Raw genomic sequence first — 17158 nt, 5'->3', positions numbered from 1 at the left:
CCTACTATATATATACACACACACACACACAGTGGGAGACATTGAGAATATACTCCTATAAAATATGTACAAATTTCACTTTGTATAATTTCAACTGAAGAAAATGAATGAACTCTTCAAATTATAATTCAAAGGTACTAGGTTTTAGCAAATATTTCATAAAAACATGCTGTTTTGAAGTGTCATCCTATTTAATATGGGTATTGATATACAATATCAAAAGTTAAAAACGTACTACATACCACATGGGAATATTAAATATTTTAATAAGAGCTAGCTTTCAGGTTTCTTCAGGAATTGTCTACCCCATTTTTTAATATTTAACATTGTGCAAATTTTTTTATTACATAACTTAATAGTGAAATATTCTGTGTGTTTTCAAACTAAATTAAATATAAAATTAATATTTAAGCCTGATTAAACAAAGTTCACAAGCTCCACAAAAACCTATCTATTATTTAATTACAATACTGCACCTCCAAGACAACTTAAAAAAGAAAAAACAACAGAAAATAAAAAAAACTCCTGTTTATAGAATCATTAAATGAAAATGTGAAACCAGACAAAAATTTTAACTAGGAAAATGAAAATACTTACAGACTTTGTTAAAATTATTTCAGGCTTAACTAATTTACTGTTGGTTGAGTTTTCACTATCTTCTCCATTTTCCTTTGGAACTTCAAGGTCCTCATCGTCTTCTGCCAGTACCAAAGGAACATCTTTCATTAGTGCATGTTCACACACAGAGTAATGTGTTAAAATTTATATATATATTAAAATAAAAAAGGTTTCTTCAAAGTACACCAAGCACATAACTGTAACAACAAACTTGGATTTTCACATTAGTCTGTGTATGACAAAATGTTCAATCTAATGTAGTGAATACAAAGACTTCATTGCGTTTCACCACCAACTTCATCTTTCATTTGTCTTACAGGTGTAAAGTTTAGTAACAAAATAAAGTGCAAATAATTATCTTTAGAATGATAAAATATTTTTTGATTGGTTGCTCCAAAACATAGATGTTAAAAAACACAATTAACAATCCTTTTACTAGCATTCTTCTGGATGCCACATGTGAAGTCATTGATGAACTAAAACACTCACAGCCCACTATTAATCAGTGGTAGAGTTCTAATTATTTACTGACATTGCTGTTAAATTTTACACTACACTACACATTATATTATGTGTAGTCAACAAAGTGATTTTTTACTAATTCATTTTATTCAACACTTTCACCTTTAAATGCATTAACTATCCTATATACAAGTTTTGTATAATATGATAATTTCCATGTCTCAGATAATGTAGAACTTTATGTATACAACATAATATTTGTATTTCTCATTGCCTGTGAATATTTATAACCTTTAGGTGTTTATTTTCTCTCTGATCTACAGTTTATTTTAACTCTCTGCTAAGCCCTCATTGTGAATATAGAAAAGTTGACATTTAATCCAAACATACTTAATGAAAATCACAAAACAACAAACAGTGAAACTTCAAAAACAATATAACAGACTAACAATTATCGATACCTTTACTAATTATTCTTTCAAATACAGGTTTCATTTCTTATTCTTCACATGTGATATTGTAATGCAAATAACTAGAACATGATCACACTACACAACACATTGTCACTTTCTAAAAGAAAAGCAGTTAAGTGAAGCAGGTAGAAACATGTATAATAGGCATGGATAACACAATACACAAATAAAGAATGGTGTACACTGTGGATTATTGTATACTACACTTGCTTGAAACAGTGTACTGGTCCATTTAATCACAGCTTCAACAATATCTGGTGTTGTATAACCACATTTGCTGCTCTTGGACCCGTATAAATATTTGCATGATATGCACGTGAAAGCTTTATGTCACTTCGGTACAACACAAGTTCCAGCTATACTTAAATGCTATCTATAATTTTCATGTTCCATACAAAGCCTATGTACAATGTTACATTCAAACAACTCACGATGCACTGCAAAATTGTTTATAAATAAGCAGCAATGTTATAAAGAAGCTTTATAGGGTTTATATAGCTAATTTTTCATGGTGTTATTATCAGTTATCCTATCTTTTAGTGATAAATTCCATGATTAAATATTTTAAAAAAGCACAATATTGAACTATGACAGTATCATTCCAGTTAAGAGTATTGCACATTTCAAAAATAAACTTTTTAAAATTGTAACTGTATTTAATTTTGGGATCCCATTAAGAGACAACTAGATTAATCACACCATTAGATTTTTTTTTATCCCCACCTTCAAGAGTATCTAATTGCTACAACATATTATTTCAAAAATGTACATTTGGAATATCTACAAGAAAAGTTTGATATTTTAATTTCACAACATTAACTGAGCCTGAATTTGATATCACCATGGCATTTTTATAGAGCTGATTTGACTGGTGGTAAAATATTTAATACAGATGCAAGCACTACTGAAAATTAAAGAACACTCTAAAACATTTACCTTTCCCAACAAGATTTATGTCATTTTTCTGTTTATCAATTTCAATTTCTTCACTTGTAGGCACTTGGATCTCCTCACTGCTAATTTTCTTACTCAGGTTTTTGTCCGCTTCTTCTTCAGGTTTCTTATCAGCATTGTTTATATCATTCTCTTCATTAAAAGCTGAGTATCCTTCAGTGTCTTCTATGGAAGAATTAAGATGCTCGAGATCTTCAAAATTATTCTTTGGTCTGTCTGAACTTAATGAAAGTTTTTCTTCAGTACTAATTTCTGATGATTTTAAGTCTACTTCCATTACATTGTCTGGCTGTTCTTCTTTTCTAATGAAGAATCATTTGCATGAAGATCTTTTTTTTCACTTTTACTATCACTTAGTTTCTGTTTCTTGGACTTTTTATGTTCATGCTCTGGTTCCAGTGGTCTTTTTACGGTACTACAACCCAAACTTTGTGATACTTCCACATATGATAAATCTACTGAACACAGAAATAAAAATAATTAATCAACAATCTTTAGTTTAGAACATGTTTTGTTTGAATAGAAGACATTTTGAAAAACTGGAAGTATTAATGTTTGACATAAAGTTTAATAACAGTAACAAATTACAACATACAAGAAAGCAAATCAGACAGGCTTTTGCATTATTAAGTCTCACCAAGCTCATAAGTTTTTGGTAATGAATGGTAGTCTTTCTAGGCAGTGAATTGTGGAAAATAAAATACAGGTATATTATATATATATTACTGTTTTATACATTTCTGATTTGAAAGCTACAATGCACTAACTAAAAAGGATTGTAATAAAAAACATAACAGGGGCCAAGTCTGATTTTCACCACATTTTAAGGGCTACTAATCCTTCTCATTTCAGCAGCATATGATTTTACATAATAGTATTGTAACAGGAAGTTTAGAACCTGTTACTGTTCCAGTTCTCAGAGTTTTTCTTTTTAGTGAATTACATATCCATAAAGAAGATACAATAAAATGATAAACATTATAACACTTTAGTTTCTTAAACTTACACATGAATAACTACAGTTATGACACTACATACATAAATTTGGTCCTACGCAGACAACATTTTGTCCAAAGACATTCTTAGCATTCCAAATAAAAAACATTATTAACTGACTTCTTACGCAATGCCAAATAATGATAAAATCATTAAGAACTGTTTATTTCAAACCACTGTACTCGTAAGTAGAAAAATATGGCAAAAATAGATAATTGACAATACGATAGGTATCAGTTAGTTTTACAAAATTATATTTCAGGAAGTGACTTTTTATGAAAAAATATTACAAAATGATTTCACACAATACATTAAGCCAAATTATTAGATGGCTTTCAATTCAAATACTCTTACATAATACAAGTAATGTTAAAAGATACTAGATTCATATGCACAGCCTACCAATAAATATAATAAAGAGACACCTCTGAGAATACAAGTGAATGGGCTACATGGTCCCAGACTCACAGGGATGAAAGTGACTGTGAAGACTCAAGACTAATATTGTTATTACTTTATTATAAATATTAATATAAAACTTAATTCTATCCTTTAGGCCCTACTTTAAAATACAGAATGAGCATAGTCTAACTTCAGCAATTAAGGTTTCAATTCTCTTAAATGATGCTTAGGCCTAAAACTTAGAAGATACACTTTTGAAAATATATACTTATTACTATAGTTTAGATATAAAATTAAAATTTTGGAATATGCCCAATATACTGTGTTAGGTTTCATAGACTGTTATAGAATATTATAATGAAAGCTTTTAACTTGTATGGTTTAATTTAAATGTATAATTAACGTCAGAATATAACCAATTTTTACATTACATGTATTATTATAATTCAAACTGAGCATATTTCAGAATCTAAGTTCTGAGATTTTAGGTTTATATTGTATTAAATGCTTTCTAGGCCTAAGACTCTAAAGTATAATTCTCATGAAAAATAAACTTATCACTTAGTCATCATTAAACAACAGGTATATTTTAGAAATGTACATACCAAAGAATAGGAGTATAAGAATATCATATTTATTTATCATTACTAAATCCTGAAGTATGTATTTTACAATAAAGTCTCAAGTAGATGGTTTTTTTTTTATCAAGATTAGTTCAGGTTCCACACTTTTAAGTTTCCAGGCTTATTATTACTGTCCATTACAGTTAGGCCTAAAGTGGCAACATTAGGCCTAACAATGCATATACATACTGCAACATTTTGTACCTTTCCTTTACCAAACAATAGTTAATTTAACAAATATATTTACTAAACAACTAATGCATTTTTAAATACTCATTGTATAACACAGAACTTATTATTTATTACTATAACATTTAATGTGATATATATATATATAGTTTCATTTAACATTTAATGTATAATACAGCATGTGAATTAGAAAATGTTTCATTAGTTTCCCTTGTCAGTTAAAAAGTGGAAAGGATAGATGCAACTATCATTAAATTCAATTAGGCATTTTTATTAGAAAAACCATGTGATGATTACTAGAAGGAAGAGAGACTGTGCCAAGGCCAGTGTTTATTTCTCCAAGTGTATAAACTGGAGTAGAAGTAATAGTATCAATCTTACTTACACTGTATACTTAGTGTTAAAAAGTAAATAAAGATAAGCAACAATGAATAATAATAGAGTAAAAAGTAAAAGTATTTTCTGCCAGCCAGTTATCACTCTGTTGTCAGTAGTTCTCAATTAGGGACAATACCATGCTTCCTGAAATGTGCTATGACAAACATGCTGCAAAGGGACTTCATAAATGGAGGAAGGAGAGCCTCTTCTAAACACCTCTAGACTGTAAATCAGTCAATCAACTACAAACTGACCATGCAGTTCCAGTCACATTGTAACACAACATATTCTTTATGTTCCAGGTTATGAGGTGAAGCATAGGTGCTACTGTTGCTGGACAGATGCAAGTGTGCCTCATTATTATCAGAAGTTATCTTCTTAGCATGGGCTAGAATGACAAAGTAGCTAGATGGAAGTTACTCTTTATTCCAGACAATATCATATGTTAATAGCAGTAAGCATCACAGATGTTATCACACGTTACTGCATTTTTAGGACACCATAATTGTTTTCAAACAAGTCTACATCTGCACAACTCTAAGTTTGGCAAATATCCTTTCAGGAATTTTTCGTAGAATCATCTAAAAGGCATAACAATATAAGGCAGTATTCTTATTACGACATTTGGACAGCTGGATGATCAAAGCTGGTGGTACACAATGAGATAGTCAATGCTGCTAAATACATCATAATTCTCAAGCAAGCCTAATACCTAATATTCAGCTTATCAGACAAAACAGTGTTTTTATGAAAGAGAGGCTCGTGCTGATTCAGCACCCACTCACCTTAAGTATTACAAATGGTAAATCCATTAAATACAAATGGTAAGTTTGCACTCCACATATCATTTTTTTGTTTGTTTAATAAATAGCCATTCTTTCTAGAGTGGGTGTCTCTTTACTTTTTGGTAGGATGTGTATAAAAGTATCTTACAGAGAAATAAAATATACACTAAATACTGTATTAAGCCATTTTCTTTTTTAATCCCTGGTCACTTATTATTGCTGTGCACAACTTTTTGTTCTGTATATACTTACTAACTATTTTTGGGGAAATCTTTATTCAAATTTGCTCAGGAAATGTGTCTGTAATGGAAATAAATGTTAATTATAAACTCCCAGTATTTATCGGCAGGTTCGACACAAAAACATGTTAAAGTTGATAAAATGTGTTAAGTAAAAACTATATCTCCATCTTAACATTGTTCTTTTCTCGTATTCCAGTTTTTGGTCAACTGCATTTAAAAAAATCCTGCAATGAATGTGATTTTGGTGCTACAGCATTTTGCCTTTATAAGGTTGTGGTAATAACAGATTATGTAATGTAACTACATAAATGCAAGATACAGTATTTCTAGAAGAATTAAGTCAGCATAGTGTACACCAGAGTTTTATGAAGAGGAACAGCCAGCATATAGTGAAAATTTCACATTCAATACTTCTACATATGTATTGATAAACTTTACTAGTTTGTTAAACAAGTTAATGGTATTTTCATAGCTTCATATTAAAATGTACAATGTGAAATACCATATATATGCTTGTATCAGGTATAACAGTATTTGGACTGAGGTTTCTATGGTCTTCTGTTGTTATTCTTGACTTGATGTTTTGGACTCCATGCCAAGTCCATCATCAGGTCTGTATTTTGTGAAAAGAGAATAGATTGTAATTCAGCAGCACAGCCTTCATAGTGAGCTCTTGAACTATGAAGAATGTTGAATGGTCATTGGGATATTGTTGAATCCTGTTGTTGTTAAGTTTTGGTAAGATACAGTTCCAAATATTGCTTTTTCTAGGTCTTAGTCTCAGTTTAATTTTGACTTACTGATCTTTATTCCAGTGTTTTGTAGTATCTAAAACTATGTATTTTTCCCATTTAAATGAGTGTACTGTGCTGCAAAAATGTTCAGTTATGGTCGAGTTTGCATGTATAAGTCTTGTTACATCAGAATGTTTTTTTTCTTCTCAGATTGACAGTTCTTGTTTCTCCAATGTTGATTTCACCACAACTGCAGGGGATTACTAGTTTACTAATATTAAATTCTGTTCAAAGCAAACTCTTGTCAGGATATTTCAAATACTTTTTGCCAGATTTGAAACAAAGCCTAATTTTAACTTTCTTACAAATTTTCCTGTGTTTGTAGCTTAGATTAGATTAAAAAAAAAGTAGGGTGATGGTGGTTACAGGTCATTAGTGATGAGACTTTTGGTTTTAGTAACTCTTTAATGAACTGCTTAGGGTAACAATTAGCTTGAAAAGTCTTCTTGAAAGTTTTTTCTGCTCTGACTTGGAAAGTTTTAATAATTTCACATTTTTACTGATTGTTGTTGATTAGATCTACAATGTAGGTACTGAAAGGTTCAAGTTGATTTTCTGTAAACTTATATAGAAAGATGGTGTTCATAGCTATCTATTAGGATGTCTAGAAATGGAAAATGAGGGTTTGGCCCAATCTGAACAGCATAACTTAATATTTTTTATTTTGAGAGTTTAAGTGGTGGAGAAAATCATAAGCTTTAATGTAGTTGAGTTACCCTATGATGAAAGTACCATACATAGAGTGCTTTCAAGAAAGCTGGACAATTAAATAAACTGATCAATTACCCAAGAACATTGATTAATTCAGTGTCATGTAAAATAATCAACTAGTGTTTCCAATTATTAATGTTTTTGATTATTCCAACAATCCAGTAATTGAAATTACAATTAAATCCATTAATGTTACAAAAATAATCAACTAATTTAAATTAGTTTATGAATATTACCATTTTTGATTATTCTAACTAGCCAGTAATCAAAATACTGCTATTATTATTTTAGATTAATTCAAGGTTGTTTAGCTTAAATGAGCAGTGCCCTGTCTCACAAAAATAATCAACTAATCAAAATTAAGGTTTCACATTATTACTATAGTTGATTATTTCAACAATCTAAGTAATTGATGTTAAGCACAACTCTACACAATGGGTTATCCATGTTCTGACCATCACAACCAGATTTGTATTGTTACACTATTATTTTAGCCATTTCATGAAAATAATCAATTAGTTGAATGTAATTAATTGATATGTCTGATGATTAATTGTTCAGCACTAGTTTCCATGATCATGAAGTCAGTTCTACTGATTCTACAGCTTACAGGGTTAGTACATTCTCCTTTAGATGTAATTTCACAACTTTGGCAAGTTAAAAGGATTTGACAGGTGGTATTTACAAAGGCACCATAAGACAAATAAACAAATGTACTGACACACTAAATTAAGAGACTTGCATTAAAATAAATATTGTACATACTTTCTCATTTCTGTTTTTCTTGTTCTCAATTAGAATAACAATATAGAAATGAAAATAACTGAAACTTATGATCACAGTATGTTTACAATCACTGAGTAACAATTCAAGTAGTTCCAAGACAATGGTCTTATGCAATGAAAGGCTGGAGAAATTAGGCCTTACATCACACATGGTTGCACAAATGACATTTAGTGAAAAGTCAGCTAAGCCAAACACCGCCTAGCTTTGCATTGTTATTATATGTGAAAAACACAGAAAATTCACACAAAAGTTTAACTGCCAAAGTGGCAAGTAAAAAAACACACATACATACATACAAACTAAAAACAGCATACTTAGACCCATTTTTTTACTTCCATTGGACATATGAGGTATGGTATCACATAAAAGCAAGTATAGACCTGTATTCACATTAGTCTTAAAGCAAGACATGGCTTCTTTAGTCACAGTTTATTTAAAGTTAAGATTTTTCTGATTTGACTTAGAACAGATCCAGGTTATTTATAACACTCATTTTTATCCTCCAACTCTTCTATAATTTCCACATTTAATGCTGGAGAAACTTTCAATTAATGTGTGTTTTCACACTGTTGATTTAGCAGAAAACACTTGTGAGAGTACTCCATTCAAAGCCAATAAATAACAAGGTCTTCATAACACTGTGAAGGTTATTCCCATCAAAATTATACTCATAATTCAAACTGTGATATCCCACATGCATTACCTTGCATATTTTATAATTCAGAGCCATCTGCTATTTCTTTGCCCAACTCACCAAATAATCCAAAACAACAGGGTTTGATCCCCTGAGTCGTAAACTGTAATTAGATCTCAAATGAGTCAAGAGATGATGGAGCTATAAACTAAAAGTTTATACTTGTAAAAAAAACTCGGAGCCATTCTATAAGCCACTATGCCATGGCTAAAAATCTATATATTTACCAATGATAAAAAAGGTCCAATTTCTGGCACTTGGCCACCACAGAGAAAAAAAAGTTTCATGGCATTCTCCCTCTTAACTCATTCCTTTTTCAGCATGTTTAATGAAAGGAGTATTTGCAGTCATGCATTTCACTCTGACCAGTGTATGTACGTGTGACTTTGATCATCACATACTACTGTGACTGTGAATTTCTGTGTAAGCTCTGCAGGTTTGTTGTTTGAGCACCGATTTGAATTGTTTGCTACTAGTAAGAGCCTGCAGTAGGGTATGACTCAACAAACTGCATGAATATTTTACTGCTGAACAAGGTGAAAACTTCACTCCCTCCAGTATGTGCATTTTATGTGATATATTATTTGTAACAAGGTAGTTTCTGTAGGTTGTAAGTCCAGTGTGATTCCCAACGGTTTTCCCTTTACTCCAGTATGCAATACAAATTTAGATCATGAGGGCATGACAGCTAAAGGGATACCGAAGGGTGGCCATCAAGGCCGTGGATTTTAGTGATTTTATGAGGGCACCACGGCCATTTTTAAAAACAGAGCGGCAATTGCTGCCGTGACTTTCCTGCCATGTAAACCTATTAAAACAAATGTTTTATACGAAATATCAGAAAGCATAAAGGAAGAACTTTTTACAAATGATAAGGAAAACTTGCCTCAACCTATCATGACACAGAATATGAAGCCATTGTTTGGTAAGCTTAATGATTACCAAATTAAGTTCCTTCATAATTTTAGAAGAATGATGTCTTTATGAGGATACATTCAACAGTTCTTCCTGCACTCTGTTTATGAAGACTGAGAGAACAAAAAATACCTTGCAAATATCATCACTAATAAAAAAGATTTTATAATAAAAAACTACACAAGAAGAAACCTCTAATGTTAAAGCAAGTTAATTGGGCTTTTAATAAGCATTGCTTGTGATACAAAGTCTCTCACAGATGATACAACTGAAGATCATCATCTATATATGTATAATCATATTAAATATACAGTAAATCTACTATTATTTCACACCGGTATTTTTATAAAGCCTAATCAAATATCTTATTTTCTGTATCAAACAAAACTTAAATTATGATACAGCTAGATAACTGGTAATACCTTTCACTGGATTAATCTCAGAAGTAAAAAGGCCACCAGGTATTTCATGCTTATCAAATACTTCATCTCCATTATCTCTATCAAGCTCTTCATGGTCTACTCCTTCTTGAGACTCTGAGGAGCTCTCTAATCGAAGATGCTCTTCAAAAAGTTGATCTTCTTCTTCTTCAGAGATTTTATCAACCTCACTTGGATCTAATAGAGAAACAAAATCAAATGTATATAACACAAATTTTATTCTATGCATACTTTCTACTCATTTAAATTTTATGTCATGTAATAAATTAATTTTATTTGAAGATTTTCTTTACACGCTGACCCCTGTACCATTTCACAGATAGTATAGTTTGAAAACATTTTAAAAATGGAAGTAAGCTATACACATTTTTTTGTCTTAACTAAATTCTTTTAAAGGTTCTAAAGTATGAGAAGCAACAGCTGGTTCATGTATGACAATTTTTATTATTTACATTATAGATTAATAAATTAAATATTTCTAAACAGTTCAAAAAAGGAATTTCCTACAAGTATAATACAATAACAAACACTTAACGATATCACGTATGACTGCTTGGGCAGCAACACATGGACATAAAAATACAGTTTTCAAATACAGAGTTCATATACGAAAACATTTAGAAGCATATTCAAAGTGAATCATGAAGATGCATATAAGAACTGGAATTTTTTAATACTGCCTGAAAACAAGAATCATGTGACCAGCAGTATATGCTTTCCTGATTCTACCATGCTTTACATGTTTTATAACGATAAAAAAAAACAATGTCATTTACTATTAATCATTTAAAAATTTAGATACTCTAGGACACTAAATAAACATATGAATGTATAGCTCACTGGTTTGTCAGTTCTGAATGATGAGTAAAGTTAATTCAAGTAAACATAAATAATAGTAATAAATCATTGGTGTTGAAATAAATAAATACTATTAATCCTTATCCTTATTCTGGTTTGTAAAAGACTCAGATAAAATTGATAAAAATGACACTTCAACTTTTAGTTCACACCACAATTGTTGTTCATGCAATTTGATAATACAGTGCAGTGTTTTCTAAACTGTGTGTCGCAACAAGTTGTAAGGGGTGTTGCGAGAGTTTCAGCAAATGAAGAATAATTTAGAACATAAAAAACAAAACTCTACAAAAAATACTGCACGTGGCAGCAAGAGTGTCATGCAAATCAAGGTAAGTGGGTTAGGGTGTCGTTAGTGAAAAAGTTTGGGATATAGTGTCTCAATCACTACTGTTTCTTTTGTATCCCAGACAGCCTGGTGAGCACTGATATTGGATGAAAGATCTCATCAGCACTGGATATGACAGATATAGTGTGGCTGACATACATTGTTATATATTCTTCTTTACTTTCACTCATAAGTGAGTTACTGATTTGTCTAAAAGGTTTCAACTGACTTATCCACTTACTTGTGAAGTTCACTAAAATTCTTCCATCAACAGGTAAACCTTCAGAAATATGTTAGTGGATATTTGAATTTTATGGAATCAACTATAACAGGTGCACTATAGAATGCATACAAATCAATAAAAATAGGATTCTGACTAAAAGTAGATGTCATTCCAATGCATTGTCTAGTATTCAATTCCAGTTTTACATATAATGAATATGATAATACTCTGGTAATGCCCTTATTAAAGGCCATAGGTACAAGTATGATGAATTTAGTTTCTAACACTATTATAGAAAAAATTGTGCAGTGCTTCAGATAATAAGTATATTCACGTAAATAAAATTTTTTACATACAAAATGCACCAGAAGTAAACATTGTGCATAGTATTTGCCAGTACATACATACTTGTGTATTTGCCTATTAGAAAGAGGGAAAAAAAACTGTCGGTAATAAAACAAATACAAAGCATGGGAGATCATTCACACAGAATGACAAGTTAGCAGATGGAATTACCTGAAGTTCAGGTTTACTGTTGAATTTAAAATGATATCACTCTAATTTTATCAATCAACAAAGTGCTTACTGTATTGAATTTAGGTGGCTGTAACTTTTTTGTGTTTCTTGCACTTGCTCTTATTTCTGCATAAACATCCTGTAATCCCAAAACGTCAATTATTGGATAATGAAAAAGTCATTGAAACCCCAAAATGTGCAAGTTTTCAGTACGGAGTTTTCAATTTCAGCACTGAAGTTAATTTTGAGAAGTAAAATACTCTATGTCAAAAGTTTATTTGAAGTACTGATTGTTTTGTAAATTTATGTTCATTCGCACATTATAGAATTACTGACTAAGTAGCACTAAAATTTTAAGATGCTAAACCAGTCATTACACACACACCTCTGCCAATCAAACACTAAGATTTAAACCAAAAGTATGAATATTTTTGTACTGTTTTTCTCTGAAAGCAGGAGATTAATTTTAATTTCTTTAGTTAATTCACTAAGAATTTCATGATGATAAACCTTGCTTATTATATTGGGTACATGCATAAGGCACAAGCTCTTTCATACAAAATATTTTACTAACTGATGATCTGAAGTTATACAGCTAAGCAATTTTGAAATTAACAAAATGCATATGTCCGAAAAATAAGAATATTATAGATTATAGGTTTAAGTCTTGGAAGTGCATAGGTAGGAATAATGTGTGCTAAAATGATGATGATGAGTGTGCTACTACATTCTATTTGGTTCATTATTTTGGTGGGTGGGGTGTGATCATGGTGGGTGGAATGACTTTCTGTTACCTTGCAAATTACTGTATTTCTATGTTTCACACACACACACATACACAGATACAGAGAATTAATTTTTATGAAAATTATTGTTGATTTATTCAAACTGTTTACAAATTATCACATTTAACTCACTCTCACTTAAATATTCATAAATATTGCATCATTCAAATAACTTATCTGCATGCCACTGTGTACTAAAAAAAATTATTGATACACTAAAATATATTAAAAGCAGTACGAACACATGTACATGACAATAAAATATTAAGAATAATTTCACCACAGAATTTACTGATCAACAAGAATTACATTTAGAACCATTTATTAAATTACCTGCACTTGAATTCTTTCTATCAGCAATACAAATAGGACTCAACTTAGATGATTTATCATCAATTACAGCTGATTCAGTAGTTGGAGAAGATGCGGGAGGGTCATCTTCAAACCCTTCTTCATCCGAGGAAATGAGAACACAATCCTTAGGGAGAAGCTGGTGAACATTTGTTTCATTTTTTTCCTCTGTTTCTTCCTCATCCTCTCCTGACAGCTCTCTTTCTTCCCAATCTGGAGGCTCTTCTTCTTCTTGGAGGGGAAGTTCTTCATTAATGTTAAATATCGTTTCATTTTCTAAATCTTTCACAGAACTATGATCTTGGTTTGTAGACACATAACTCAGATCTTCCTGAATATTTTTTAAAACATTTTCAATTCCACTAGCTTCACGGTTACCAGTGTTGAATTTAGCTGATCTTTCTTCCATTTTTGAATTGAGAGCTATTTTACCTTCTTTATTTTCATCTGCTCCTAGGTTATTACTTGAATCATTCTGTTCTAAGTTTGGGTTCTGAGGTTCCTTGTCAAGTTTAGGTGAACTAACATTTGAAGTTCTCCCAGTGTCAGAACTAGGTTCCTGATAGTGAATCAACTTATGTGGATTTGTTGATTTACGTGCAGAATGTTGTCTAAGAATTTTTTCAGAATTGTTTGTGCTAACTGAGCAATTTTTTTCTTTCTTTAAGTCCATTAGTTGCTTTCGTTGAATAGATTCAGCTTTCATATCCATCCTCAATATACTATATTTATTTATTTACCAATAGCTCAAAAGCATAGACTTCCCTGCAATGGAAGAAAAAAAAATGGGTAAACGACTCTATACAGAGGTTGTATAAACATATAAAATTCCAACAATAATTTAATTAAGTACGGGAAAAAAATAATATTTTGAATATTGTTCCTTTAATTCCTACTATATAATAGCCAGAACATTTATGTAAAAATAAATCATGAAATCATAAAATTGCATTAAAAAGCATAAAATAAACATTATTCATGCAAAGTAAAACACAATTCTCACTTTAAAGAGCATTTTAACTTTTTTCTAGTTTTATAAAGAAAACATTACTTTTATATTTACGAAAAAAGTGTACATTACAATTAATGTATCTCTTACTAACATTTACTTTGTCTAACTGTTAGTTCAAAAATTTACACTTTACTGGTTATTTTCCCACATTTTTTTCACTTTTCTTTTTTATATCAATATTATATCAATTGTTTCTCTAGTTAAACAGGAACAATGCTTATATACACTTACTAAAGCAAAGTTTCTATAACTCACTCATATCGAACACTTATACTACTTTGTTGTATAATTCCTATAAAGGCATTTGATAATTTAACCGCTAGTGTTTTGGTATTACATCGTTTTGTTTTTATCATATTCTTTTTCTGAAAAATATTAATTGAATTATACTTGTCATAATACCTTAGTATTAGGCTTATTATATTTTTTAACACAATGCTCTTTATCTAGTCCCTTAGAGATTTTCAAGAATTAGAAAAGTGTATAATAATAGTATTTCAACTACACTATTTTTGCCATATCCATTGTCGACAACACGTTTTGCTTAAACCAGAACTTATCATGCTGGCTGGGATACAAAAAAAACACATGTTATATAAGCCAATTATTACAACAATAATTGTTTTGGTGTGAAGGCTTTTTCCTTAATGATATAATGCATAATTATACTTGTAATAAGACATCAGTATTAAGCCTATTATATTTTTAATAAACATTTTTTTATCTAGTCCCTTAGAGATTTTCAAGCATTAGATTAGTTTACACTATTAGTACTTCAACCACACTATGTTTGCAATGAATTGTTTCAATCCAGAGCTCATCAGGCTGGCTGGAACACAACAAACACAGCAATAGTCAGAACACCATTTATATAAGCTATTTGTTACAACAACAATTGTTATGGTGTGAACACCTTTTTCAAGCTGGTGAAGCATGATTATAATTAATGGAAAGTTAATTTTTTCTGAACAAAAACTTGTATAAATTCCATGGTCACATTAGTTTTTGATATACTGTCACATCTTACATCTCCAAGTAAGAGGGAAGACAAATGAGGCAGTAACAGACTAAAAACATCTCTTTTTCTCCTGCCATGGGCTGCAGTGTTTCTCCACTTTATATTTGTGGTTGAGGTGGGAAACTCTTATCAGTATGCATATCAATCAATATATGATGAATTCTAGTTCTACTACCTTCTGCAATAAGGTGAACAAGTAAAACTAATTTTTGGACAGCACCAAGTTTTAGAGCAATGTCCTCCTCCCAAAAAAAATCCTCAATTAGACATCATTCAACTGCAAAGCACATTTTTCCCCTATGTAAAAAAGGTCTACTCAGTCAGCATACATTTTAAATATCTTCCACAGTATTTTATAATTGAAACTAAATTCTAGATATCAGTTTCACAACACACTGAAATGAATCTCAAAACCATGTGATATAAGTAAGATTTTATTATAATCTTCAAAAACCCCTCCCTTTCCGATACACTTTCTTCTATTTTGATTAAATATATCTGATTAATTTATTTTCACTAAAGTAGAGATACAAAGCAACAGCCCGAAATAATATTTTACACTTTTATAAATATGGGTAAAGTAAAAATATATTTGAGGGATCCTTGCGACTATTCCATTAATTTCAACACCCATTTGCCTTCATACAATCCTTACTCCCCAACTGCTCATCAAACTTTTTCTAATCTCTCCCAATCCTGATGGCAAATTATGGATATAATACTATATATCTTAGTATTTATTATATTCCTAAATAAATAACATTTCATTACTTCTAACTGTACTGAGATACCATGCAAAAGTAGTTCCCCCCTCTAACACAATTATCACAACAAGCTTTATACCAAATTATGTTTAAACATATTTTAAATTAATTAAATATTGTACTTGAAATTTGTCAACAATGTTAGAGGGCATGAAAAAAAGTGTTAAAAAATTAATAAAACTGTAAAACAGTAAACTTCAAACGTTTTGTTAGACCATGAAATAAGTACATCATATTCATAGTTAGTGGAAAAATCATGCCTATGATCTCTCACACTTAAATTAGTCATCTATACAAATAATGTGACACTGATGTTAAACATGAACATGGTGAAGCAAGAAAAATTTAATTAAAAATTCATCATAAATATACAATTTACAGTTTCTACATCTGTATAAAATCTAAGAAAAAGTCCAAATTTAAAACTTACCAAGAATGCATTATTTAACAATTTTACAACTTTCACTGCATCTTGAAAAATTAAAATATGAAGTTCAAAAGTAAAACATGGTACTTTTACTACTATTAGTATTACCAGTATTAGTTTTACTAGTCTGCTCAAGACAACTGACTTTTGTACTGAACAGTGTACATAATTAGTACATTGTCTTTAGAAAAAATTATTCTGCTAGACCGTCAACTTCAACTTTAGTTGAAATAAAAACTCAGTCATTATGCTTAAAGTATAAATACACTTTACGGTAAGAATAAGATAGAAATTATTAAGGATTTAGTTCACACTAACATCCTGTAGTAGAAGTAGCAAAAAATACAAGTACTACATTTGTAACTAAGTGAATAGTCTTAGCAACAAGCTATCTGTAACAAGGCGCGTAACAATAAA

General features: G+C 30.4%; 2 protein-coding genes across 2 annotated transcripts in view; both read right to left on the bottom strand.

Moving 5' to 3' along the window:
- LOC106460890 (mucin-12-like) overlaps nucleotides 1-2917 on the bottom strand; it is a 39345-nt gene extending 36428 nt beyond the window's left edge. The window contains exons 1-2 of the mRNA XM_022387700.1: nucleotides 2490-2917; nucleotides 598-698 (exon numbers count right to left, since the gene is read on the bottom strand). Coding sequence (XP_022243408.1) covers nucleotides 598-698; nucleotides 2490-2784 — 396 coding nt within the window. The 5' untranslated portion in view covers nucleotides 2785-2917. The remainder of the gene's footprint in view (nucleotides 1-597; nucleotides 699-2489) is intronic.
- On the bottom strand, nucleotides 2900-17158 carry LOC106460896. Its single transcript, XM_022387702.1, has 5 exons — nucleotides 16745-17158; nucleotides 13503-14285; nucleotides 10445-10639; nucleotides 6133-6180; nucleotides 2900-2962 (listed from the first exon to the last, which is right to left on the bottom strand). Exons 2-4 carry the CDS (start codon nucleotides 14230-14232, stop codon nucleotides 6158-6160), a joined length of 948 nt encoding a protein of 315 aa, XP_022243410.1. The 5' UTR covers nucleotides 14233-14285; nucleotides 16745-17158; the 3' UTR covers nucleotides 2900-2962; nucleotides 6133-6157.

The sequence above is a fragment of the Limulus polyphemus genome, unplaced genomic scaffold (assembly GCF_000517525.1).
Source record: "Limulus polyphemus unplaced genomic scaffold, Limulus_polyphemus-2.1.2 Scaffold857, whole genome shotgun sequence".
Classification (NCBI taxonomy): Eukaryota; Metazoa; Arthropoda; class Merostomata; order Xiphosura; family Limulidae; genus Limulus; species Limulus polyphemus.
This window is presented reverse-complemented; position numbering and strand designations above follow the sequence as displayed.